Source organism: Notechis scutatus, chromosome 1 (assembly GCF_049901735.1).
Source record: "Notechis scutatus isolate UNSWTSFEM ecotype Mainland chromosome 1, rNotScu1.2, whole genome shotgun sequence".
In the NCBI taxonomy this organism is placed as follows: Eukaryota; Metazoa; Chordata; class Lepidosauria; order Squamata; family Elapidae; genus Notechis; species Notechis scutatus.
The window spans coordinates 314,305,942-314,332,212 of record NC_142009.1 but is presented as its reverse complement, the minus strand read 5'-3'; the positions used below and the strand labels follow the sequence as shown (position 1 = coordinate 314,332,212).

Here is a 26,271-nt window from a genome sequence, read left to right as displayed (position 1 = left end):
CTTTTTTAAACATATTTTTTCATATTTACATTTCTCTTTTTGTGATCTTTCTGTTGAGTACCAAGGAAAGATAGAACAGGAAAAATGGTTGACTAGGCCCAGAATTTGTTTTCACTTGTCTTAGGTCAATTAGTATAACTCTATTATTGCTAATTGCATTTATATCCTGCCTTTCTCAGAGAGATCATGGTAATTTACATGAGAGGGGAGGTAGATAGGTCTCCCTTGATTTTATCCCCACAATAGCTTGGTGAGGTAGGCTGGGCTGAAATAAAATAACTGGATCAAAGGCTGATACTTAAGCATCTCACTACACTGGCTCTCTTTTAATAAATAAGGTACTACGGTACTATGCATAAATAGATTTGAGCTGTGTGCTGAAAAGTAGGCTTTGTCATTGGATTAATGATGGAAGGATGGTAGTCAACCTTGAGCCTGGTGAGATTCAAACTGCCAAATTGCAGGTAGCTGGCAGTCAGCGGAAGTAGTCTTTAGTACTGCATCCTAATCACTGCCCTATTGTAGCTCATTATTTTAGCTTTCATCGTTTCCCTTTCTGAGGGCAGCAGTACTGGACCTCAGAAAGTGGGAGCTCCCTATAAGCAAGGACAGGCCCTAGTTTCCCCACATGTCATTCCTTAACTCTTTATGCTAGATATAGCTTAGCTAACATTTTTTTTAAAAAAATGGTGATGTGTTTAGTTGTAAAAAAATATATTGTCACTTCTTTCTTGCAGCATGTTCTTCTGTCATCATATTTTCCCTTCTTGGAATCACTGTCCATCTTGTGGAGAAATATATTGATGGCCACTTTAGGTGTGTGGCTGCCATGAGCTTGGCCAATACCCAGCCATACCACTGCCACTCCAGTGTCCAACCAACTCCCTCCCTCCTGTTGTTAGGACTGAGGAGGGACTGAGATTTCTGTTGTTCTGCCAGTCTGGACCTCTTGCCATTCTCCAAATAAAGGGTAGGGATGCGGCTGAAATTGCCACTAGGGACCTGGCTGCAGTGGGTCTGATATTTCTCTATGCCCATCTTATCTGCTGCCTCTTATTTCTGTTGAAGAAAAGAATTCAAGGGAGAGATGGGTATTTAACACCTCATTTTATAGAAACCAATTTCTGTGGTAATCTAGCTGGTTGCGGGGGTGGGTGGGGTGGGGGGAGAATGTGAGGTTGCATTGTGTCCACAAATTGCTTACATAATTCCTATTCTTTCTCCGTATTTTGGTAAAAGGAGTACTTTAAACCTCTCTGAACAGTACTTTGCGGTTTTGCTCCGCATTTGGAAGGCTGCCCACTGGGTGGTCGAATGCATCAAGAAAGACACCAACACAGGTTCTATCTTGGGTGAGCTGCCCGATCAGGGTTTGGGGAACTCCTTTTATTGGGAACACACAAAGGGGTGAGTTTATCCAATCATTATGTTACATGCGTAGGAATGTTAGTGGATGCATCGCATCTTCCAATAACCATGCCATGGTAAATTTAAACTAGCAAACCAAGCTGCATTCCAGTTAACTGCCCTTGTGACGTGTTTTATGGTCTTGTTCCTGGTGTCTGTTTTCAGCCTACGTGAGACCTAGCATGCACCGGAACCATTGAGGTTGCTCACGTGAGGCTTGGCACACAATGGATTTGGCCCATTACAGCATCTCCTCTGTTTTAGTTTTATATGGAGGAATTTCTTCTGGATCTTCATCACTACCCATGCAAAAACTTGTGCGAGCGCACGCATCAGGGTCTTCTGAGGGTATGACTTTGTACAGAGGTTCTTTTTCCCAGAGGGCATTAACCTGTGCAATGGCACGCTTTTCAGCTAATAAAGACAGACTATTGGAGATGGTACGAACAAATATTGGTAATACACATGGAAGAATAACGCATCCTGCAGCAATCATACCTATGAGAGCTACTATGGCTTGTAATCCTGGTAGTTTAGGGAACCAAGAACTAAAAATATTCTTAAAATCAATACCTTGCCATACTTGATTAGGATTGTAGGTTAATTGTCGCATCTCAGTTGTTAATTGTGCTACTACTTTGCCAACTTTGTCAATTTGAAGACAACAGTTCGTAAGATTGAACCTACCACATACCCCTCCTTCTTTGGCTAGTATGTAGTCTAAAGCTAAACGATTTTGGTAGACAGCTGTGCGTAATTTGTCCGTAGCAGTTGCTAGAGTGTTTAGAGCCTTGTCTATACGTTGTCCTGCTAAATCTAAAACAGCTTGTAAACGCATAATTCTATTAATCATGTATATGGGGGTTCTGTACCCCCAGGAGCCATCTTGGGCCCAACTAGCAATGCTGAAGGTGCAGACGATTCTTTCTGAGGTCCAGGTGTCCCCTTCATATTCTGATTGACAGGGGAAACCTGCAAAGGTATTATCGGTGTCTCTTTTCTTGTGGGATAATGTATCATACACAGGGATGCCCAGTTCTTGCTTGATGGAGATCGGTAGGAGGAAAAAGGAAGGTCTTATCCACCCCAATACACATGACCCTTGCCAATCTGCTGGAAGGGACGGATAGGCTAGGTTACCACAAATCCAATACATGTTATTTGGAGCTGTCCAAATTTGAGAGGATGTTGTGTCATAGAGATAAGGTAGGAGGGAAGTGTTGAATTTGGCAGGTGTGGTGGTAGCATTGTCAGGTGCTGTCCAAGTCTGGTAGGAGTTATCCCATGTACCTAAGCAAAGGAGGTGTCCTACTGGAGTGGATCCATTTCGGGAAAAACAGTTTCTACCGATTAAGTTAGTGGTAATTGTCCAGATAAGTGGATCGGAAGCTATTCTAGCTGTTATGTTTCCTACAGAAGACATGTTATTAAACAGAGATGGCGAGGCTTCTAAGGCTTGCCATGGCCATTGTTCTCCTGTGGTAGTTCCCCCACAGACAAAACAATTGGTTACTGCAAGTTGTTTTGCAATTTTTCTGCCATATCCATGAACAAGTTTTTGCAATAATGCTGGTATCAGGGGCTTTTTCTAATTTCCTTAAATTATTATATACTGACCAGCCTAATGATGTTTCCTCGCCTTCATAAATTATTTCAGTTTTTATGGTAATGTAAGTATTTGGGTCTATTCCTGTGCCATCAATCCCTATACCATAAGTTTCCAAGGCAGGGTGTTGCCTGGAGATAGTGATTTCTACCTTATTGTCTGTGGTAGACCCTGATATTCGTTTGAAATGTGACAGATGATTGCAACCTGAGTACCCTCCCCGGTATAATCACAGACACAAGACCAACCCGAGCACTCAACGGAACCTCCACAAGGGGTCCAGTGGTTGGGGTTCCCCATGGCCCAGTTAATGGGTGTATGACACAAGTATTTATGATTGTGGGCGACGTTGATTTCCAGTCATCCGACCCACATGAATGTCCCCCTGGTTTAGAACAAGCAACACAAACATCAAAGATTAAAACAATTGGGTTAGTACCGTCCTTGAGCACGGTGGTGTGGTTTAGGTAATAAAGTTTTCCTTCCCCTTCAGGATCGGATCTGCCAGAGGTTTTGGAAGTCCTGCCCATAAGGTGACGTTGAGACGTACAGCTGCCTTGGGATCGTAGCAAATGGTTTTTGAGTTCATCTTGCATAGATGGTACATGGTCCCATTGTTTTGGCAAGTTTTTCCCGTAGGAAGGCACTTCTGCGGTTGTTGGGTATGGTAGATGAGAGTTATTTGAGTGGAACCTGCCTGCGTGGTTTTGGTCAGGCAGGGGTGCAACCATCTGATGCGCTGGCAGAGTTCTGCGATCTCTTAATTCGATGTAGAAAAGGGGTGGCCTGAGCATAAATGTCAGGCTGACTTGCGGTGTCTGTGATAATGACGAGATGAACGGGGTCTAAGGACTGTCCAGGATTCATAAATGTTGCTTATGGAATCATGTAGAGGCGTCGACCGGAGCAATAATAGGTGGTGGCAGTGGGGCGAAGTATGAGGAGTGTAGTTCGGGGGGATGTTCAAAAGTGTTGATCTGGAAGGAAGCATTGCTGGAGATGTGGGGCCACGGCTTAGGGAGCGTTGACCATCTGAGGTAAGGGGGAAAGATGTCCCCAGATGCAGTGCAGGTCAGCAGGAGGGGAGTGCCTGGCGTGAAAGTACGTCACTTGAGATGGAATGGAGACCTTGGAGGCATGTGCAGCAAGAAAGAGGAAGAGGGTTGGCAAGGCAACGAGACGAATCATGTTGATATGTCTGCAGGTGGTGACTTTTCTACTTTGGGGTGGTATGGTCTGATGTGCCATCCAGGAACCCACAGGACACGATCTGGAAGCTGGATAGCTGCGTAGCCACGACCCCAGGTGAGGAGAGCAGCAGGACCCTTCCAAGTAGGGTCTGGCAGTTGGCGGTAGTATACCTGTGGTTTGGGAGAATCAGGGGAGGGGGAGGAAAATGCAGTCCGCTGCTGTCATAGCAGGGTGCCAGAGAGGTTGAGGAAGTTGAGGGTATAAAGACAGAGATTAAGAGTGTCTTGCATCGCCGGGAGGCCAAGGGTTCTTTTCCCTTTGATCAAATGTCGTTCTAACGCTGTTTTTAGCGTCAAGTTAGCTCTCTCTGCCAGGGCTTGTCCCTGGCTGTTATGAGGAATACCAAACTTGTGGGTAATTTGCCACTTAGCGCAAAATTCTGACATAGCTGTGCTAGTGTATGCAGGACCATTATCTGTTTTTATTTCATTTGGGCGTCCCAACGATGCAAAAGTGCGAATGCAATGATTGATGACATGTTTGGAGGCTTCTCTTCTTCTGAGTTGCCATTATGAACCCTGAATAAGTATCAATTGTAACATGCAGATACTTCCAGGGGCAAATGAAGAAATTGAGTAACATCCATTTGCCATATTTCGCAGGCTTTCAACCCGGGATTACCCCTAAGGGAATGGAATGGGCTTGTTGACTACAGGTGGGGCATTGTTGCCTAATGGCTGAGGCTTCTGCCATCGTGAGGTTGAAATGTTTCATGAGAGCTTTGGTGTTTTGATGGAAATAAGAATGACTCTCCCAAGGAGTCAATGTGTGTGATGTCATGATGCCTGCAGCTGCTTGATCCACCACATCATTGCCTTCCTGGAGATTCCTGGGAAGGGTTGGTGGCTACGAATGTGTGCTACAAAGAAAGGATGTTGACGCTGTGCAACAAGGTGTTGTAATGTAACAAAAAGAGAGAGGTTTTTATCAATTGCAGGAGAGAGGTAAGAGTCATGGATAGTAGAGACTATTTGAGTAACATATAGGCTGTCTAAAATCAAGTTGATGGGTTCGTTAAAATTCTGGAAGACTAATATGGTTGCAGCAAGTTCAGCTCTTTGTGGTGATGTATTGCTTGAAGCTTAGGTTGCTGCAAGGATATTGTGTCAGCAGGCTTTTCCTCCCAAGTAAGGGCTTCAAACAATGGAGAAAGAATATCAGTGGTTAAAGACAGGAAAGATTTATGGTACCAGTTTATGGTACCCAGATAGTTGAACCAAGGTGGGTTGAGAAGGTAGAGACAAAGAGGGAAGTGAAGGATAGGCAGTAGCAGAAAGCATTTTATAGCCCAGATATGCGTATGGAGTTAGTACTCCGGTGAAATCAATCTGTGTTCTCTGGAAAGGCCAGCCCACTAGGGGTTGCCCTCCCATTTCTTTTTCCTTGCTGCTTTCTTGTTTACTTTCAAACATATAGTCCGGAGAGGAAACCCCCTCGGGCAGATAGAGGCTGCAGGATCCTCTTGCAATCCTCATTAGCATTTTCAACAGCCAGTTTTAACAGAAGCTTCTTCATTAGAGATTTGCCTATGAATGGCTTTCTGAAGCTTCTCTCGAACTCGGCATCAAAGGGACAGAGAGAGACCTCCTCTAGAGTAAGAGAGCCTTCTCTGCGTCCCTGCACCATGGCTTGTGCGAATGCTCCCATGGGTGTTTGATCCTTCGCTGAATTTAAGTTAGGAGAACTCATGGGTTCAGGAGCAGTGGGGGGAGTTTTTAATGGGAAAGCGTCCTTTGTCTTGGTTTCAGCTGCATAGGGAGGAGGAGGATCCCCAGGGGGCTTTAGTCAGCGCTGAGCCATGGATTGTTAAGCATTCCATGACTGTCCTCCACGTGGTCAGAATTTTTGGTGGAGCCCTGGGGTTATCATGAAAATAATCACCCAAACGTTGCCATGTGGAGACTTTCAAGGACCCTTTATCCGGATAAGCCGGATATTGTATGTAAATGTAAGTCAAAAGGGTGATAAGGTCTTTTTAGTTGGAATCAGGAGCATTTTGCCCTGACTCCCAAAAATACGAATTGAACTCTTCGTTAATTCTTCCAATTCCTGCAAACGTGCCATCTGCTCTTTGGAGAATTTTCCGCCCATACTCACCTGAAAGGAGGATGTCTTCTTTGATGAAGATTCCTGGGGAGGGATCCGTGACACGAGACGGCTTCCCTGAGTTGCAACTGGCTCGCCCGGCCGGGTGAGATAGGCAGTCGAAGAGAGACGCACCCGTTCCTTTTAGTGGATCACGTCGGGGTCACCAATTGCGGTTTTGCTCCGCATATGGAAGGCTGCCCACTGGGTGGTCGAATGCATCAAGAAAGACACCAACACAGGTTCTATCTTGGGTGAGCTGCCCCGATCAGGGTTTGGGGAACTCCTTTTATTGGGAACACACAAAGGGGGTGAGTTTATCCAATCATTATGTTACATGCGTAGGAATGTTAGTGGATGCATCGCATCTTCCAATAACCATGCCATGGTAAATTTAAACTAGCAAACCAAGCTGCATTCCAGTTAACTGCCCTTGTGACGTGTTTTATGGTCTTGTTCCTGGTGTCTGTTTTCAGCCTACATGAGACCTAGCATGCACCGGAACCATTGAGGTTGCTCACGTGAGGCTTGGCACACAATGGATTTGGCCCATTACAGCAGTACTTGCTGATTTTTTAAAAAAACGCTATTAGCTCTAGAGCCATGAGCTATTTATTTTTGAGTTAGACAAATGAAACAAAATCTTCAGCTGAAACCAAGGTTCTGATTTTGTGTCAAATCACAACTGTGTAAAATATATGAAATGGCATTTATACACATAAATTTGTTGTTTTTGATTCTCTTTATTGTTTGTATTTCTCTCTCTCATCATCTCCCTGTTCTTTAACTTTGAACTGAAAAAGTCTTGAGGGTAGATTAGGTATTTCTTGCTTCCTTAGATTCCCAAACGAATACATGAGTCAGTTTTCATAATCAGACTATTGGTCTGCCTGACCACTGGTTCATTTAGCCCCATATTATCCACTCTAATTGGCTGGTATTAGTTTTCTTTCACCCTGAACAGAAACCTTGCCAATTCCAATACTTGGGTTTCCTTTAATTGGAATTGCAAAACTTGAATCTGGGTTCCTGTGAATATAAAATATTTGTTCAGCACTGACCTATGATCCTACCTTGCAAACTGATGCCACATTGTCTAGGATAAGGAGATGAAAAACTGAATCCAACAAAATGACTGGATGCTTCCCAAGTTTACATCTGGAGTACAGGTGAACTCAATCTGGAAGAGAGTCCACTCAATCAGAGTTCTTGTTCTGTGTCATTTCTTCCAGACTTGGCTTGTAGCCAATGTTCTTGTTCTGCCCTTGCACATCTCGATCTCTGATTCAGCCAGAGTGAAGCTTTTGAGGGGAAATTTGTCAATATGAATGAATGCCTTGTAGGCTACATCCACACTCTCGACTGGAATTTTTCAGTCTCTGATCTAAGGGTTTGTTTGGTTGTTAATTATATTATATATTAATAATATATTATTTACATAACTGCCACATTATGAACCACAGTCCTGGTAAGCTCATAAAGCAATTAAAAAATAAAAAATGCAAACAACCAGAAAAAAAAACTTCTAGTCTCCCAACACTCTCCCATACATCAGCATTCCACCTTACTGGTCTCCAGCCTCATCGCACCCCAGTGGATGTGGGAAGAGCCAGCTCTTTAAGGCCTTCTGCTGGGATCTGCTGGATGTCATGGTGGAGGATGTTCCGCTGGGCAGGGGCAGCTATAGAGAAGAGCACTTTCTAGGTCCTTCTTGATTACCAGATTTAAGAGAAGAGACCTGGAATGCACTCATTGTATCCAACCCTCAGGGAGAGGATGAGCAGATACATCCAGGGAGAGATGGTTCCACAAATGTAGTTTATGATATTATCTTTGTTTTAAGGTCCTCATAGTTCCTTCTGATGGTGAGGATATGATGAAGTTATCTGAAACAAGACCTTCTATGTAGTAGCACCAAAACAATGGAGCACCATTTGAGGAAGCTTATTCCTTTCCCTTGTGACAGAATGGGCCAAGTAAACTTTGTTTTGCTACTCTGTTACATGATCTTTCAGATTCAGATTTAGATTCATTTCATTTTATTTTATTTACAGCTGATATCGTGAGGCTGGGACAGATGTGGGAGAAATCAAAATATTTCTACATGTATAGTCTTACTTAGTGTGTGAGGCAGGTAAAGAAGCTGAAATGGTCCGAGGAGTTGGCAGGAAAATAGTTTCTGGACCCAGAGAAAAAGAAGATCACTACTAAGCGAAAATAGATTTAATTTGTTTCAGACTGCTAAGAACATGCATAATCTTGGGAGAATTAAATCACCCTAAAAGAGTTGTTACTATGTGTGGATGTGAAAATGATGCTTTGAGGATTCAATCTACCCAGTGTGGAGGCCCAAGAAAGAAGAGTATTTGAAGATAAGATAACCAAAAAGATAACCATCAGTGCTTTACTAGTCCTAAGAGGTTGCCTGCTACCTCTAGAATAAGCTCTTGATTGACTCTATGGAGAAATTTAATAATAGCTATACATATAGCAATAGGCATAGATAGATATAGTAGCAGAGGGATAACTTTTACAGGCAGGGAGATAGTTGGCCTGGTAGAGCAAATTAGGCCACAATTTATTACTTTTGGGAGGGAGGGAATTATTTGTTTATTTGCTTTAGCTGAATGCTACTTGTTGACCTATCGATCTGAAAAAAAGGCAATCTTTTAGAGAACCTGATATTTTTCTCTCTGAAAATATTAAAAATAAAGCAAAAAAACCCCAAAGTCTCGCATTCTGTTTTATCTCTTCAACCCTGAGGGGGATCCAACCCCTTAACTAAATTCTTTTGTGCTACATTTTATCTATTCTCTTTTATGTTTATCTTGTTTTGGGGATATTTATTTTCCTATAGTGAGTGTAGTTAAACATTTTGTTGGCTCTTTTCCTTCCAAAGCTCTTTAATTTGGTACATATGCTGCTTTTTGTCTCTTCTTTTATGCACATTAGAAAGAAGAGCAATTCAAATATTCAAATTTCAGAGAAGATATCTGGTAGAGCAAGCCAAAATATGGCTGGCTGGATATATGCTTTCCCCTCCCCTCTTTCTCTGTCTTTCCACAGTTGTTTGCTTTGGAAAGCTCACACTTTAAGCACATGGAAGTACTTCACACTTTTGAGAAATGCTGACTTCCTACATGCTTTATGAAGGAACAGCACATCATTCATACAATGTAAGCACATTTTATAGATTATCTCAATATAACTTTTCATTTCTGATGTGTGTGTGGTTTTTTTTTAAACAGTGAGGTCTGTAACGTGTTCCTTCTTTTATTACCATATTTTGACCATGTGTTGCATAAATCAGGGATAGCTAAATCTTTGGTGCTAATTTTTATTGGGCACCAAAATACTAGTTGTTAAATTTAAAATTTCAAAGTAAAAAAAATCAGAAAAGACTTTTAATTAAAATGTAATAACTGACAATAGTTGGCCTCAAAATCAAACTGCATTTCAGTTTGTGCCTTAGATATTTTCTTCTCCCAGAAGAATAGGGATTTGAACTGAAACATCTTTCTTTGTCTCAGAAGCCTAAATTAAATTCCATATGCATTTCTATTTCTCCAGAGCTATTGCTAAGAGGATAAACTTTAGTCTAGGACAGAAAAGAGTCAACTCAGCTTTATCTTTCTCTCTTCCCTGGTACTTGCTTGTCTCCTTTCCTCTAAAGAATTGCTTCTGTCCTCTGAAAGAGAAAAAAACTTTTCTCTATTTAGGAGAGTAAAGGTTGAGGAAGTCTCCTGAGCGTACATACTAATACTTTTATCTGAAAGAAGCTGTGTATTTTCCCTGATAGTGGCTCCTAATCTTTGAAACATCCCTCCCCTGAGACCCAAGTACGCCCCTGCCTGCCTAACCTTACTGAAAATCTTGAAAACTTGGCTTTTCCTACAGACATTGGGTGGGTAAACTGAGATTGGAGCCCAGCAAAATCGGGATGTGTGGGGTGTATGTTGCTTTTTGAGGCGACAGTAATTTTTGTGATGGTTTTTATGTTTTTTACTACTTTTATTGTTGTTTGTTAGTCATCCAGGTACATGGTGCATGAGATGAACAACCAAACAAGTCTTTTAAAATAAATGAATGAATAAATACATTAGAGAATTGGATTGTGGCTGGAAAGATACCATGTCAGATTGCTGCTGTTGCACACATTTGGGGCCAGACATTATCTCTCAGTCTAATTTGCTTTTTATAACATGATGTAAAATGGGGTAAGAAGACATCTATGCATGCCATAAAGAGGTAGGATTAAAATGTAAATAAAAATAATTAAAAGGCAGATCACTCAAGGCAGAAGGTTTTACAAAGCAAAGTTGTCTTGGTCTCAGAGCTGTCATAATCAAACAACAATAAAAAAGCAGACTGATAGACAATTAAAAAAACTTGTGGTACTTGTGGCACATTTTTCCTTATAAGTCTTAGCTGATCTTTACTTTCTCTTACCTCTTTACATCAATATTAGTTTTGTTTATAGATTTGTTTAATTCTGCTTTTAAAGCCATGGGGAATAGTTGTTTTAAGAAAGTACAATTAGATATAATTTTCTAAATTAAAAATCAAATGAGTAATCTACTTACTGCTGTCCAACAGTTTAAAAATTGAACTATAAGTTGTTACTTTCTGTTTTGTTTGGTACAGGTTTTTTTCTTTCTGCTTCCCTATTAATATATTAAAAAAACTGCAAACTGTAAAGAAATTAAAGCAGGAAACCGATTTTGACCAATGGAACAAAAATCACATTAAAATGCATTTATTTTGCTGCCTCTTTTATGAGAATTGCCTGAAGTTTAATCATTGATTGCCTGCATATGCTAAGGAGAAAGGATTTTTGGATCAAAGGGACAATGCACTCTAATGAAGAAGTAGTCCTAAACAATGGTTTTCAGGAAGGGTGTTTGTTCAGGTGTTCACGGGTGGAGGTTATTGTTCCATGCAACTATCACCTGGCATCAAAAGCTGGCACCCCCTTGTAGCACCCAGGATGTTTTTGGGATGTCCATCAAGATGGAACTGAGGAAAAAGCACCTCATGTCAGTTACTGTTGAAAGAAACTTCTTTGATTGTTTGGGAGGGAGGGAGGGGGGAGGAAATATAGTTCATTTTGAAAGGTTTAATGCTTACTTCTTTTTTTGTGGTTGTTAATTGGCCTTGTTTCATTTCAGGTAATTAACCTAGCTTTCTGTGTTTCTGAGTATAGTATTAGGTCTTTCCAAACCCATAAAAATAGAAGTTGTTCTGGTCCATTAAAAAAATCATACCAATGCAATATTTTTATTAAAGTATTGCATGAAAATAAATTCAATAAGATTTTAAAGTATACTCACCTGGGACATTTTGGTTGTGCCTGATAATAATTGGAGATACTGATAATTATAAACTAAGTATCTGTAAATAAATCTGATAATGTAAATACCCCTTTTAGTGTAAATCTGCAACACACATGTGAGTTTTGTATACAAATCATGCTAGATCAAATGGTGGGCTTTTCTTTTTTTGCTTGGTGTGTTATGCAAACCAGCTATTGTAGTTAATAAGCCATGATATAGGTCTAAATGTATTATGTGAATCCAATTTATTATTGCTCAACAAATCATAATTAAGCTTAGGGTGATATACATATAGTGTGATGTACAAACCAGATCAGAATTAATTTATGGGAGGTATAAATTTTGTCAATAGAATCTGGGAGAATTTATCTTAGCCTTCCTCTGTCTAATGCTGTTGGATATGTTGGTTTAAAACTAAATTGGTTCTGAGAGGATTAATCAAGGTCACTTTTCTTTGTAGCTTTAGTCCTAGAAGATATAAAGTAGAAGAGAAAGATATGTTGAGTTCATACTTTTGCTTTACAATAGGTACAATGGTGAGGGGAAAGGATTGTGGGGTTAGAACATAGGTATCCAATCTTTTGCCTTGCCTGGGCTGCACTGAGTGAAGAGGAGTTGTCTTGTCTGGATATAAAATATATAATATGTTTTTACAATATAAAATCACATACTATTAAAAGTTTATGATTTGTGGGTTGCATTACTAGCTGACCCCAGGCCATGGGTTGGACACCCCTGTGTTGAGTACACCCCTGTGTTGAGTATACAATCTCCATGTGTTGAGCATTTTGCATAGTAAACGTAGGGAGCAGGATGACAGTTATGTGTTAAATGCAAGTTAATTTTCTGATCTCTTAGAAAAATGTGGTTTTGAAATGATGGGTAAGGGCAATGGAACTACTAAAAGGCTGGGAGTATGCAGAGGTTAGTTTGGAAAGTATCAGTTCCTCATAGTTCTCTGTGTGGATGAATTTAAGTTACCTGAGACAGCTTATTTTGAGAAAAGAGCTGAAATAAGAAAAAGCTAAAAATAGTTCCTGAATCAAGTATTTTAATTTTGGCAAAGTAGAACTCATATTCTGCTAAGCTAGTTTGAACCTGAGGTCCCTAATTGAAAACAATAAGACTAATATTGCAGTAATTCCTTCTGTTTCCTTTTCAACAAAGAAATAACAGGATGTTTGAGGTTTAACTTTCTCGAGATAATATAAATAAATATAAAATTCCTATGATTTAATTGTAATTTATTTTTAGTGCTCATGGGCTATATTTTGTCTTTTCTTACTCCACAGCCTTCTTCTTGGTTTTTCTTGCATTATCCTGTCTTGTGGTTGTGCCTTATGGTTATCTAATCATCTTTTCATATTAATTACTTTTTAGTCCAATCAGACCATGATTGTAGTTAAATGGCTATTCAATTTTGAGCCACTAACTTTTGACGGTACTATTCTGCTCTGTAATATCTCTGAAACTCTTTTGCAGTAGCTTGAGCAGCACATCGCAAAATATTGCCTGTTATTATGAAGGAAATTATCCCCCTAGTGATTAATTGGGGAACTGATTCTTTGTTGGATGAATGTACAGATTGTTGGAATGATCTCTTCTTTCTCAAAATTGGAGGTGGGAGCTGATAGAAAATTGGTTTCTATTTTGTAGAGTTCCATGTAGCATTTGCTTATCTGGTGATAATAGTCTGTAATTGGAGGTGCCTTGTTAAAAAAACAAAAACAAATTCAGAAGTAATACAGTATGTTCATGACCATATCCCTGAATAATGAGAATAAACTTGTAATGAAGTAGTTTATTTGACAGAAGAATATAATCATACTGTCCTATAAAGAGATATTTTATTATATTATCTGAAAGGCATGTAAATGAATATATGATCCTTTAATTTAACTTGCATTCAGAATTTGTATTAACATATTTGTGGCATTAATGTTTTATTATGTAAAGCCTTGAGATGTTTCTACATAAAGTTCCCTTCCTTCCCAAAATAATTTTATTAATTAATTTTGTTAATTAATTAAAAGTGAATCTGGGTGGCTTTTTATAAATCCAGTGTTCGTTTCTTTTGGCAACTACTTCCACTGTTGATGTATTCTTACAATTAGGAAACTTTTCCTAATATTGAACAATAATTTGGCTTCTTGTCATTTAATACCATTATTCTGTGTACTATACAGGTAACAGAGAGCAGTTTTTTTTACAAACCACGCTAAACTTTCCCCCCTAATTTCTCAATGTTAAGAATACTCAGGTCACTTAGTCTTTCCTCTAAGATTTAATATCCAGTTTTTCAATCATATTGAATCATATTATAGAATTCTTAGGGAACTTATACTGTTTCTGATTGGAAGTCTACTTTGGTTAAAGAGATGAATAATTAAATGTGAATAATTATTTCTCTTTCTATAGTTACATAAAATACTAATGTATTAATAAAAGGCTTGTTGTACTTCCAGAATACTATCCAGCACTGTAATCATTGTGTCCCAAATGACAGGTGAAAAGTGTGTTCTTTTGACCAACAACTAACATAGTTCAAAAGAACAAAATTTGTTTAATAAATTATTGATTTTTTAAAAAAATAACAGCACTATTGTAGATTCTAAAAGATTAATCATGTTCATGTTGAGATTTCCAAATGGTATGTAATAATTACGTGCTTCCTTTTAATCTACAGACTTCATAAATACTGTTAGTACTAAAAGTCTTGTAATAAAATTATATTATATTATGCATTAAACCCCATGATTCAAGCTGTATATGAGGATTCTACATGTAGCATAAAGGAATAGTGAAGAATGAGTGGAAGAAAATGAAACATATTTGTACAAACATTTGGGAAAATCATTAAAATAGAAGCTTTCAGTGAACAATGCATGTACATTGAATGTGGCAGTTAAGGTAAAAAAGATTAATTACTCAATATTGAATAAATTATTGTTTATTCAGCATAAAATAAACAGGTAACATCCCCACAGGAATTAATTGAAAAAGTCATTATACATGTATACCACTGTTGTTATTTCTATCTACTTACATCTATAGTAAAGAAATTTAGTTTTTTAAACGTTAAATATGGTTCTTCTTTGGTGAACATTTTAAAAAATTGTCATTTTATTAGAATATTTGATTTCAAGTGAAATAGGGTTCAACTTGTGCAGGAAAGATGAACATAGTACAGTAAATGCCTCTTCTTGGTCTTTCACAATACAGTTAAATCTAGAGGGAATACTCGTCTGAAGGGCAAGATGCCAGAAAGAACAGGTTCGACTTGTCTGCAAGGATTTACACCACAGTAGAATGTACAACTGTTTTCTCAGAGGTTGTTGTGAAGGTCAAGGAGCTAGTTTGCATTACCAAATGAGAACAGCTTTATGGTGATGGGGAGGGAGAGTATTTAAACATAACTTGAAATCTCACTTGCAATGGGTCAAATGCAATTCATTCTTTCTTAAGCAACCCCCCCACCCCCCATCCTAGAAATCTGAAACCTTCTTTCCCTTAATTTTTTCAGTCAGAAGTAATTAAAATGATCCAAGTCCTGAGCACTTTCATGAGGCAAGATGAAAGTTGATAAAAACTTTCCCAAGTTCTTATCTCTGAGACTCTAAACATTTTGCTTGTAATGGAGCCCATCTCCTGTGTGGGTCTTAGCACTGAGTGGCATATTCTTGGTAAATAATCCCTACATTGAGTGTGATTAGTCCAATGATATCTGATAGGTGAAATCCCTCCCCTCCCCGGCCTCCATATCCTAGCAGATAAAGTGGCAGAACGGAGGCAAGGTCAGAGAAGTCAGCCATGCAACAGTTAACCTACTTTGTTAATATGTAAATTTGACTCCCTGGAGATTTAAATATTATTTTTTAAAAGTTGTACAGCAAATGGATAATTCTTAGGACATCAGCTAATGTATTGCTTTCTAAAGCATTGGGGGTGATTTTTAGTTTAGTAATGTGATAATTTTAATGAATGGCACAAGAATAACATTATCAATATAATAAAAGTCCTGAGATTTATGTTATGCAGAATTCATTTAAACAGATTCATATATAAAGGAAAAAATGCACTCCATATCTTGGCTTCTCAATTTTAAGGCGGCTTACAATGGAATAGCAACATTTTATAGGCATTGATTTCTCTTAAGAAAAGACAAGAAAATTCAATCGAAACGGTTACCTTCCTTTATCTCTTTAAATAAAAAAGGGGCGCACATTGCAAATGGCAGATAGCCCTTGGGAAAGAGCAATGGAGAGATTAATTAGTAAACACAGGAATGTGCACTAGCAAATGTGCCTGAGTGGCATGAACATATGTGACAGCAACAGGTGGAAAGTGAGTGCTTCTGTTTGGGGAGCTATTTCCAAAAAGGCTTCAGAGTGATGTTAGTCTTTAAACAGATATCTCTGCTAATTGCTTCAGAGTATTGTGCTTATTTTTAAATTTTACTGAACATGCTCTGTGTTAGATGTAGATTAAATGTGCCCGCATTTTATAGCGAAGAATACAGCACAAGCACATATTGGAATAAAAAAAAAAAACTATTTGTTCTATCATAACACAAGGGAGAACTGAATACATACAGCAGAAAATAAATGTTTGGAATAGAATCTTAACCTTAGTGAACTTGATAAATGTTTGTTTTATGAACAGTTTTGTTTGGAGTATCCAACTATGTACACCTAAAATAGGATTAAACATAAATTTATTCATCCATTTTAGCCTCTTGATATTTCCCAAAATGTCATCCAGGAGATTACAAGTGATGGAATATGGAGGGGGAGAGGCACAGCAGGACAAAAACACAGAATAATTTATAGGGGCTTTTTATCAATCAGGAATTTTCTTTCAATTTCACTAGAAATATTTGGGTCCAAGCCATTATGAGAAAAATAATGGACACATATTTGTGTGGATAAAACATATTCAACCTTTGTCTTTTTACATTTATGCAAAAGTAATTCATCATTTTCATCATTGTGTTCCAAAAATGTTATTAACTGCTAGTATCTGGCTTTGTTTTCAGCATATATATTCCATAACTAATACAATTAGATATTCCTTTATTGTACTCCTTAGATGTGAAAATTATTCCTTGATGACCCTTGATGTCCTGCGCAACTGAATACTCTTGAAAAGGAGACCAGATATCCAAAACTATTACAGTAGTTTTATTTATTTATTAAGTGGTTTTTCCATCTGAAAGAGATTTAACTTTGATTTAGAAGGAACTCAACAGCTTGATTATTGTGATCATTACAGAAAGTAAAAGGAAAGTATCATTTGGTTGCAAAGATTATCATGGCATTAGTGTGATAGTAATTTTTTTCACAATACCCCCAAGGCAAAAGACTGCTGAAAACCCAGCTCTGGAAAAATAAGGTATCACAAATGAATGTCTAAAAAAACAAATAAGATCACAAGGCATCCTTGTGAGTTTGCCAAGGCAGTCTGGGGTACTGCAATGCGCTCTTGAAGCTTTAATTGATTATATTCTGCTGTGTGTATATTCCTGCCAGGGGATATTCCCTTTGAGTAACATTGCTCAATCCAATTTAAGGAGGTAGAAGCATAAACAAGGGCCTTGGTCTTTTTCTTATCTGGTGTTGGTACTTGGATAGCAGACTGAGCAAGCACAGACAGGTAGTCCTCAACTTACAGCCATTCACTTAGTAACCATTCAAAGTTACAGCAGCACTGAAAAAGGGATTTATGACCATTTTTCACACTTATAACCATTGTGGCATCCCCATGGTCATGTGATTTACATTCAGATGTTTGACTCAGATTTATGACAGTTGCAGCATCCTATGATCATCTTTTGCAACTTTCTGACAAGTAAAGTCAGTGGGGAAACCAGATTCACTTAACAACCATGTTAATAGAACATAGAATAATCAAGTTGGTAATAATTTAATAGCTGCAGTGAGTTACTGAACAAATGTGGCAAGAAAAGTTGTAAAATGGGGCCAAACTCACATCAAATTTCTCACTTAGCAATATAAATTTTGGGCTCAATTGTGGTCGTAAGTTGAGGACTACTTATATGTAATCAACTGGTCTATCATTTCTGCTACGGTGAGATGAATTTTATTTGCTTGCTACTTAAGGTTTAGTATGGTTTTCCGCCAACATCTGTATCCACACTTTTCTTTTATGGTCCTCAAATGCCAGCGTGCTATTTGTAGAACTAATTAGCAGGATAATTTAGATTGGGCACTGATCAGTCCAGGATCAACTGATTCTCCAGGTTTTCAGGCAGAGGCTCTTCTATAGTTCTACTTGAAGCCCTTTAAATAGAAATGGGCTGGGTAGATTGAAGCTATCCTATACCATTGAACTTGAGCCTTCTCAAAATCTCTGGGAATGAATTCTGCTTACCTAAGTAAGTTGGACCAAAATAATGCATTATATATTTTCTCTAGTTATTGTTAAATTTTGCATGGTTATATCCGGGTGTGGATGTAATACAAATGAGAGTTTGACAAATGTTTCTGGAGCTTCAAATGGAAAATAAGTGTCTTGTTTCAAGAAGCACCCACTAACTCTTCTGCCCCATCATAATCAACACCTGCTGCTATAAGTATAGCAGCAATCCAGAATGTTTTGATGTATTGATGGAATAGGTGGGGGGAAAAATCAATAGCTCTATGTGAGATAATCCTTAAATATGCTCCATAAGCAGGTAGACTGGTACTTCTATATTAAGCAGACATTTACTTTATCTGGAAATTGCGGAGAAATTGTATTAGATTCATCTATCTCCTGATATATGATTTTTAAAATATTGTCTTGGAGCATCCCCACCCTGCTCGATTTCATCAGAGTGATAGGAATTGAGAGATTAGGATTAAGCAATGCAAAAATGGGATAACAACCTAGAGTTAATATTATCTTGATGAGCAGTCCAAATCTTTGAAAGAATCTAACTTCAGAACAAGATTTTGAATCTGACTTATTTCATCTAACCAAATAATTAATTACAATCCAGTATTTGAGTACTGTGTTAAGCTGCAATCAATGCAAACTGGAAGATAGGAACTTCTAATTCTTCGAGGAGTGTGTAATTTATTGCACCTCTTTCCCCCAAGAGTTGGATTAGGGTGAGGTGAGAGCCTGTGGATGGTTTTGTTGGAGGCACACAAGGAGGAGGGCTGAGTTGCCAGATTTTGGTTTTATGGTTTTGTTTATTTTATTGGTTTTATTCTTGCGAGCTGCCCAGAGTTGTTTCCGAAGGTGGGCAGCCTTATAAATCTTAAATACTACTCCTTCTGCCACAATGAGGCACCACAGCAGGACTCTGTTTTTTGGGGGGAGAGATATGCCTGTTGATATGTGTAATTATTCCCAGCTCTGATAAACATAAACTTGATTTTTGTACAGTTATTGTACATCAAAGTTTCTATTTCTGTTAATATTATGGCTGAACAGCAATGGGAAAAACGTATAGAGTAGACTGTAACAAATCCAAATTTTATTTATTTCTTTAAATTCATTATAGCTGCCCAACTCCAGTGGACTCTGGATCCTCTCAAATTTTGATACTATTGTGGTACTTGCTTTAATCCCAGACCCTGAAGAATTTTAAAGACATTCTTTTGTCTGAAGACTAATTTGAGAAATTCAAATTATTTTTTTAAAGATTGTAGGAATTTGTTGAATTAATTTCAATGTTACAGCAAACATCAATTCTTACAGCCATTACATATGGTAGTTTAGAGGATAGATAGATAGATAGATAGATAGATAGATAGATAGATAGATAGATAGATAGATACCAGGATAATGCAAAAGTAGCTTCCACTTCTCATTTAGAGCTTTCAAGAAATAATTGATGATCAATTGTAATGGTCTTGTTTTACTATGTTTATTTATCTATTTGTTATTTATTTGCTGCTTATCTGAAGCAAATGCAGATGAGTTCTGATGATGATTTTACTTGGTTTTGCTTATGAGAAATGAAACTTTTTATCTAATAAATTCATCTGTAACAGAGCTGCATTTATGTAGTTAATGTAAATCTGGTATTAACTAATTTTATTTCCCACACCTCCTTCTTTAAGAATTATAGCTAACAAACCATTATTTTTCTAATCTTAAGATGTTTGGAAAGAATTTCATGTTAGAAGCAGAAAATGATTGTATAATAGCAAGTGAATGGTCAATATTAAGATTTTAATTCAGCTTTCATAAAAATAATAGCTTCTTATACTTAAACTAAACCACAACTTAGATATCTCCCTGTCTTTTTTCAACAGGGTCAGCATATTTCCTTAATGCCTGTTCAAAAGATTGAAGAAGTACTCTATGACTATAAGCCACTGCATGTAGAGACATATGGACCATTGGTTCCAGAGGTGGATTTGCTGGGAAAATTAGGGTAAGTTTGTTTATTTAAATTGACTTAAGATTGCACCCTACTGGGAACCTTACCACCTTATTTGTTTTTCAAAGCACAGTGTTTTTTTAAAAGCAAAATAGAAAGACGGTAACAAAATAGACAACATCCTGTCCAAACCAATGTTTTGTTTGGGCAGCCAAATGCGATCTTTGTTTGTTCCACACTTTTCTTTGGTTTTGTAGTATTTTATATATCAGTTGAGAATTCGGCCAGATTGCATTAATGTTTTAAGGTTGCTAGAGGGAGTTGAGAAATAGCTGCTCATTTTCAATTGTGGATAGTTTTTAAAAATATGCATATAAAACTTTGGATCTTGATTTGCCTAAGAGCGGTGGGCCAATAAAAATATTAGGGCTGGCTTTTCATTATGAGAGACTTTAGATTTTACTTTCAGTGTTGGATTCATTCTATCAGGGGAAAATACTTTGCCTGCGCATCTTTTTAACTATAAATATGAGGTCTAGCTGATATAACTGATAGTTCCTATGCAACCTTTTCCTAGGTGTTGCTGTGGGCATGTACTCTGGTGCAAGTTTCATGAAAATTTTGTGAGGAAAACCTACAGCTTAAAATACAATGCATTATCCTATAAATGTCAAGAGTTTATATTGAACATATACTTTCAACTACAATGCATAGTTGAAAGAGTTTTTTTAATCTAAGTAAGGAGTACAGAGCTGATCCTGAAGTAGAAATGTTACAGGCAATCGTGGAGATTAAACTGAAATGTGGAATATTAATTGTGTTAATAAATAACATTCAATAAGTCAGCTTTGCAAAACTTGCTACTGAGAACACTGGTGTTAAACAGCATATAATATCAACTGTAATAATTCTTTAATCAACTCAGTTATCTTATTTATAACTCAGTTGGTTCAAGAATGAACTATATTATCAGTATGTAGTATTAGAACTGATTTAGAAGTCAGATTAAGATGTGTAGTAAGAACTAAGCACCTAATGTCCAGTTGGGTTCTTGTTTTTTCATGCTTCTTTGCTGGAGTTTCAAATGTATTTTCAGCAAATTGTATGAAATAAATTCTAGCATACAGCACTTCCCAGCAAAACACTGAAATTAATCAAATGTTTTTAAACTACTTGCTCTTATTAATGAAGTATTTAATGAAAAATAAAATAATAAAGCATTAATTTATTCTACTACATCTGTAATTATTATTGAGACCTGTGATAATTAATAGATAAATTAATAATCTAAAGGATAATTACATAGCAGTGTTGAAAAAATAGCAATAGCAATAGCACTTAGACTTATATACAGCTTCACAGTGCTTTACAGCCTTCTCTAAGTGGTTTACAGAGTGGTTTACAGAGTCAGCATATTGCTCCCAACAAACCATGGGTCCTCATTTTACTGACCTTGGAAGGACGGAAGGCTGAGTCAACCTTGAGCCAGTCAGAATCAAACTCCTGGCAGTCAGCAGAATTAGCCTGCAATACTGCCTTCTAATCACTGTGCCACCACCACACCACCATGTTTATGATATATTAATTAATTTTTAAGGTAAAAACCATAATTGGCAAGTCCATTGTAGAAACATAATTCTTCCTCCCTTTAGTTTAAAAAGAAGGCCTCTTCTAAGATTGTGACTACTGTATATTGTTATAAAGAAAATAAAATACAGTAGCATTTGATTTACGACAGGACGCTTTGCAACCATTAGAAGTTATGGTGGATCCCCCCTGAAAAGCTACTGATGATCGATTTCTGAAGTTGCCCATCCTGACAGCATTTTGGGTGCTCAGCAACTGCATTTAATACCTCTTTGCTGGTCACATGACTGTGATGTACATTTTTGCTGAAAGCAGACATTTCCCATTTTTTTGCAGAAACATTTCACAGCAAACAAGGGGTTCACTTAAGACTGTAGTGTTTGCTTAATGACTGCTCCAAAAAAGGTTGTTAAATTGGATTGATACTGTTAGTGCTTTTTAAACCCACCCATTTTAAATTTTAATGAATAAATCAGTTGATTCATTAGATGACTAACATTGCTTTACTTACATCTTAGCCCTACTAATTATTCATTTTGAGAAGATACAGTACTTGCTGTCTACAATGCATTTATGCTTTATCTCTGGAACACCTTATAAAAGAGAATTGCCAAGTACTTCAGCTTTACCTTTTTTATTGTTCTGCCTTTTGCCATGGCATGGAGAAAATGTGTTGAAGGAGTTGTTATTCCATTTTCTTTGTTTTGTTTTCCTTGAAAATGCTTCACTTCTCATCCTGAGAAGTGAAACATTTTCAAAGAAAATAAAAATAAAGCCCAGTTGCCTTTTGAAAAGCACCTTCAGGACAACCATGACCTGGATGATTAAAAATATCCCAAGACAACAAGTTGTTATGCTGCAAAGGCCCTTAGATAAAACAATTTTTCCTTGATGTAGATGTCCATATTGTGCTCTTTCCTGAAACCCCAGTAGGTGAAACCCGAGTCACCCTTTGTGAGGCTTGTGAAAGACAGGATTGGCACCAGAACTTTTTATTTCACAGCTCAGTCTCATAGATGCTATATACTTCTATGTTAACCTTAATTTGTGCCCTGTTCCTAATTCAAAACAGCAGCTTTGTGAGGTAGGTATAGCTAAGAAGTATACTTGCTCCAAGCAATCCAGAGAGCATCATTATTAAGCTGGGTTTTGAGCCTGAATATTTTAGATAGACCCCCACCATTATCAGAACTGCACTGTGGTTCTAGCCAATATTCAGTTGCAACTTCAGCTGTAACTCCAAGGAACAGTTCCCCATGTCTCTATTTGATCTTTTCTGGCTGACTTTGTTTGGCCAAGTGAGTGATCATCAGCAGCCTTTCCACCCACCTATATTTCCATTGGAACTCCTTACTTGTCAAGGCTGACTATCATCTAATGTACTACAAAAATAGTTTTCTAGACTAAGAGGCTCCTGTGTCTATCTTTCTGCAGCTTTGTCTGTTTTCCTGTGTTTAGGCTGTATTTTACATTTGAGAGCCAGCGTGAATTTAATTACCGGACTGTTGGACTGAGATCAGGGAAATTGGGTTCAGATTTCTACTCAGCCACAAACCACAAAGCTGACTGGGCAATCTTAGGCTGGCTACCATCTTATAGTTGAACTTAACTCACAAATTTGTTGTGTAAATAAAAGGGTGGGTGGGGATAGCTTGTTTGTTTCCATTTGAGGAAGGGTGGGAGAAAAATATAATGTACCCAATTCATAGAACTTGCCTGCCTGCCTGCCTGCCTACCTACCTACCTATCTGGCAGCCTATCTTGGTACACAACTGTGGATGACTCACATCCACAATAATACTACAAAAACCATCAAACCCATAAAGCACACAATCACTTACTAAAATGCAGAAAGCATTTGTATGCCACAGACCACTTTTTTGAAAAAATAAATAAATGTAAAAGTCATGTGTTCGTGAGGAAATTGGATGAAAGTCTCTTTTTATCTTTCTGATTGCTTGGCCCCTTGCTGCTCCACAATTCAAGTTCAAGAGATACAAGGATAGTGTAAGATTATTTGAGTTCTCTGAACTGTTTTAGGGAAGGGCAACAATTGAAATGAGGATCAGTTGAATTGATACAACCGTCATGCACTATGGGTTCCTGTCTTGTACTCATCTTTTTGGGAGGCAAAAGCTTTGGCAGGGACTGCTCTGTGGTTGAGGTGCATCATTGGGAGGAAATAAGTTAAAAATCATACACTTGAGGATTATGTGTCAATACTGTGATATGGCTGCAAAAATATAAAGGCAGTTTTAGATGGCACAAACTGCCCTTTAAGAAGAGTTCAAAGAAGCTGGTGCAAATTCAGAGAAAAGTCACAAAATTGACCAGAAAGCTGTAAAGAGAGTGAAGGATCTAAGAATGCTCAGCCCCAGGAAGAAAAGAAGTGGTGTTATCTTTAAATATTGCAAAATATGTCATACAAAATAAGGTCAAAACTTGTTCTTTATTGTCCCAGAGTTGAGAACATGTAAAAATGGATTTAAGCAAAAACAGTTTGTGATTGTTGGTAAAATTCTAAAATTAAGAATAATTCAAAAATTGAACCAATTATCCATAGAAGTGCCAGATTTTCTACCTATAATAGATGTTCAAGCAGAAGCTGGTCAGCCTTCTCTCAAGGGTGTTTTAATTTGGAGTTTTATGTCAACCCAAGGTTTGGATTTGTGACCTAAATGCCCTCTTCCAGCTCTGTGAGTCTATGAATTATTTAATATGGAGAGATAGTTTGAAAAGAATATTTTCCTAAAAAATGTTTTAAGTCACGAGCTTTTGGAACTTCAGGACCTCCATCTGTTATATTTGACTAGGCCCATTTTTTTCTTATAACATTACAGAAATGAACATAGGTACATGATGGCATAGTAGCCTTTTCTCAGTACAGTAGGTGTTCAAACCCTACAATCATTTTGGTTGCCTCTTTTGCACTTTTTTCCAGCTGTATTATATATCCTCCATTTAAATCTGGCACCTAGAATGGAATATAGTATTCCAGATGTGGACATACTATAGATTTATAGTATAGTATACTATAGTATACTGTAGACCATAATTACTGACAGTTTTATTTTCAATTCCTTCCTAAAGATATATAGCATGGAATTTGCCTTTTTCCCCCCATAGCAGCTGCATATCAGGTTGACATCTTCATTAACTTGGAGATAGCTTTATATATTTCAGATCTCATTAGTAAAGCTAAATATCTCTTGTTGTAGTATATGGTTGCTAAGTAAAAAGTAATTTACTTTCTCCTTTACTCCACTATTTGCATCTGCCTCGCACCCTGATTTTGATTATTAGAAATTTTTGTTTTTGTTTTGTTTTGTGTTTCAAGTATATATTGCAGTTCTGAAAGGTGCTCATGCCAAATTAGAAGGGCTACTTACAGTTTCCATTTGGGCCCCTCATTAGTTGAAGAATGTGCTTTCTTTACCATTAGTGAACTATTCTGACCACCAGAAACGGGACGGCTAAGGAAAAACACTGCTTGATTTAGAATTGTTCTACTTTTAATTTTTCTAATGGAAAGTGTTTGTGGTTTACTTCTATTCAAAAACCTGACTGATGACTGGATTTTTTGAAGTGATGGTAGGATTTGCTGTTGGCCTGCAACACATACCAGCTTCAGCTTGCAGCCCAGAGAATTTTTGAGGTTAATGGTTGGATAGATTAAGAGAGGTTCCAGTTCTGCTGACCTGAAAGCTGCAAAAGACACTCTTGGAATTCATACACAGCTCATCTAGCCAGCAGCTTTATATTTTCACTACTAATAAGAATCCAGTAAGGTACACTTGCTCTTTATGGTAATTGAAATAGGCTATGAAGCTTGACTATGCACCCTGTCCCAGATGGGCAGTTTAAGGTAGGCTTAAGCCCTTCCTTAGCTCATGTTGTTCATCCTTTAAGGCCCAGTCTTTTTTGAGAAGGGGGAGGATTGTTACATTATCTTGAAGCATGTAGTTTGGTTTGCTTCCTAATAGAAAGTGGCGCTGCTTGCTTTGGAGTAATTTTGTTCTCAGTAACTTCTAGTATTTTTGTTCTCAGGTGGAATATTGATAACTTGAATGCTACAGAGCTCCTTAAGGTCAGTTACTGAAAAAATGCTTATTTTAAACCAACATATTGAACGATAAGGGAATCTAGTTATATTTTCTGCTCCACATATAATATAGAAAGTTCAAAAGATCCCTCTTCTGAACCACCTAGATTAGTGTACCACTATCTAAGGAACCTCATGGTTAAAGCCTTGTTATACATATTTAGTATATTTTTGAAAAAAGAATGTAGGTTTCCTCAGCTGAATTTGAAATCAAAGACAATAATGTGGCCTCCTGCAGGAAGCCTGAAACCTCCCTGTTTTAAAAAGTTGGATGTTCTGACAAAACATCTTCTGAGATTTTTCAAATGACACCGTATAGTATATGGAACTTTTGCAGCCAACAAACACTTCTGCCAAGATCATTAGCAGAATATGTTAAGATTGGATTGCTTTGGAAATAGACTTTCTTATTTCCTGTCCACCCACCTGTGGGCCCAGTGTGGGTTCTGTAGCCATTGACAGTCTCAGGAGGATTATGAAGGCAAAATAAAAAATATGGAATATGTATAAAGAAAAAAAGAAAAGAAAAGCCTATGCTTGGCTGCACAATTACTTATATTCCAAG

General features: G+C 37.7%; 1 protein-coding gene across 2 annotated transcripts in view; it reads left to right on the top strand.

Moving 5' to 3' along the window:
- Nucleotides 1-26,271, top strand: part of MNAT1 (MNAT1 component of CDK activating kinase) — a 113,046-nt gene that overhangs the window by 59,841 nt on the left and 26,934 nt on the right. The window contains exons 7-8 of one of the 2 annotated variants that reach the window (XM_087952325.1): nt 19,950-20,071; nt 25,652-25,691. In XM_087952325.1, the coding sequence (XP_087808451.1) occupies nt 19,950-20,071; nt 25,652-25,691 (162 nt within the window). The remainder of the gene's footprint in view (nt 1-19,949; nt 20,072-25,651; nt 25,692-26,271) is intronic. The other variant, XM_026670171.2, reaches the window with a different exon arrangement.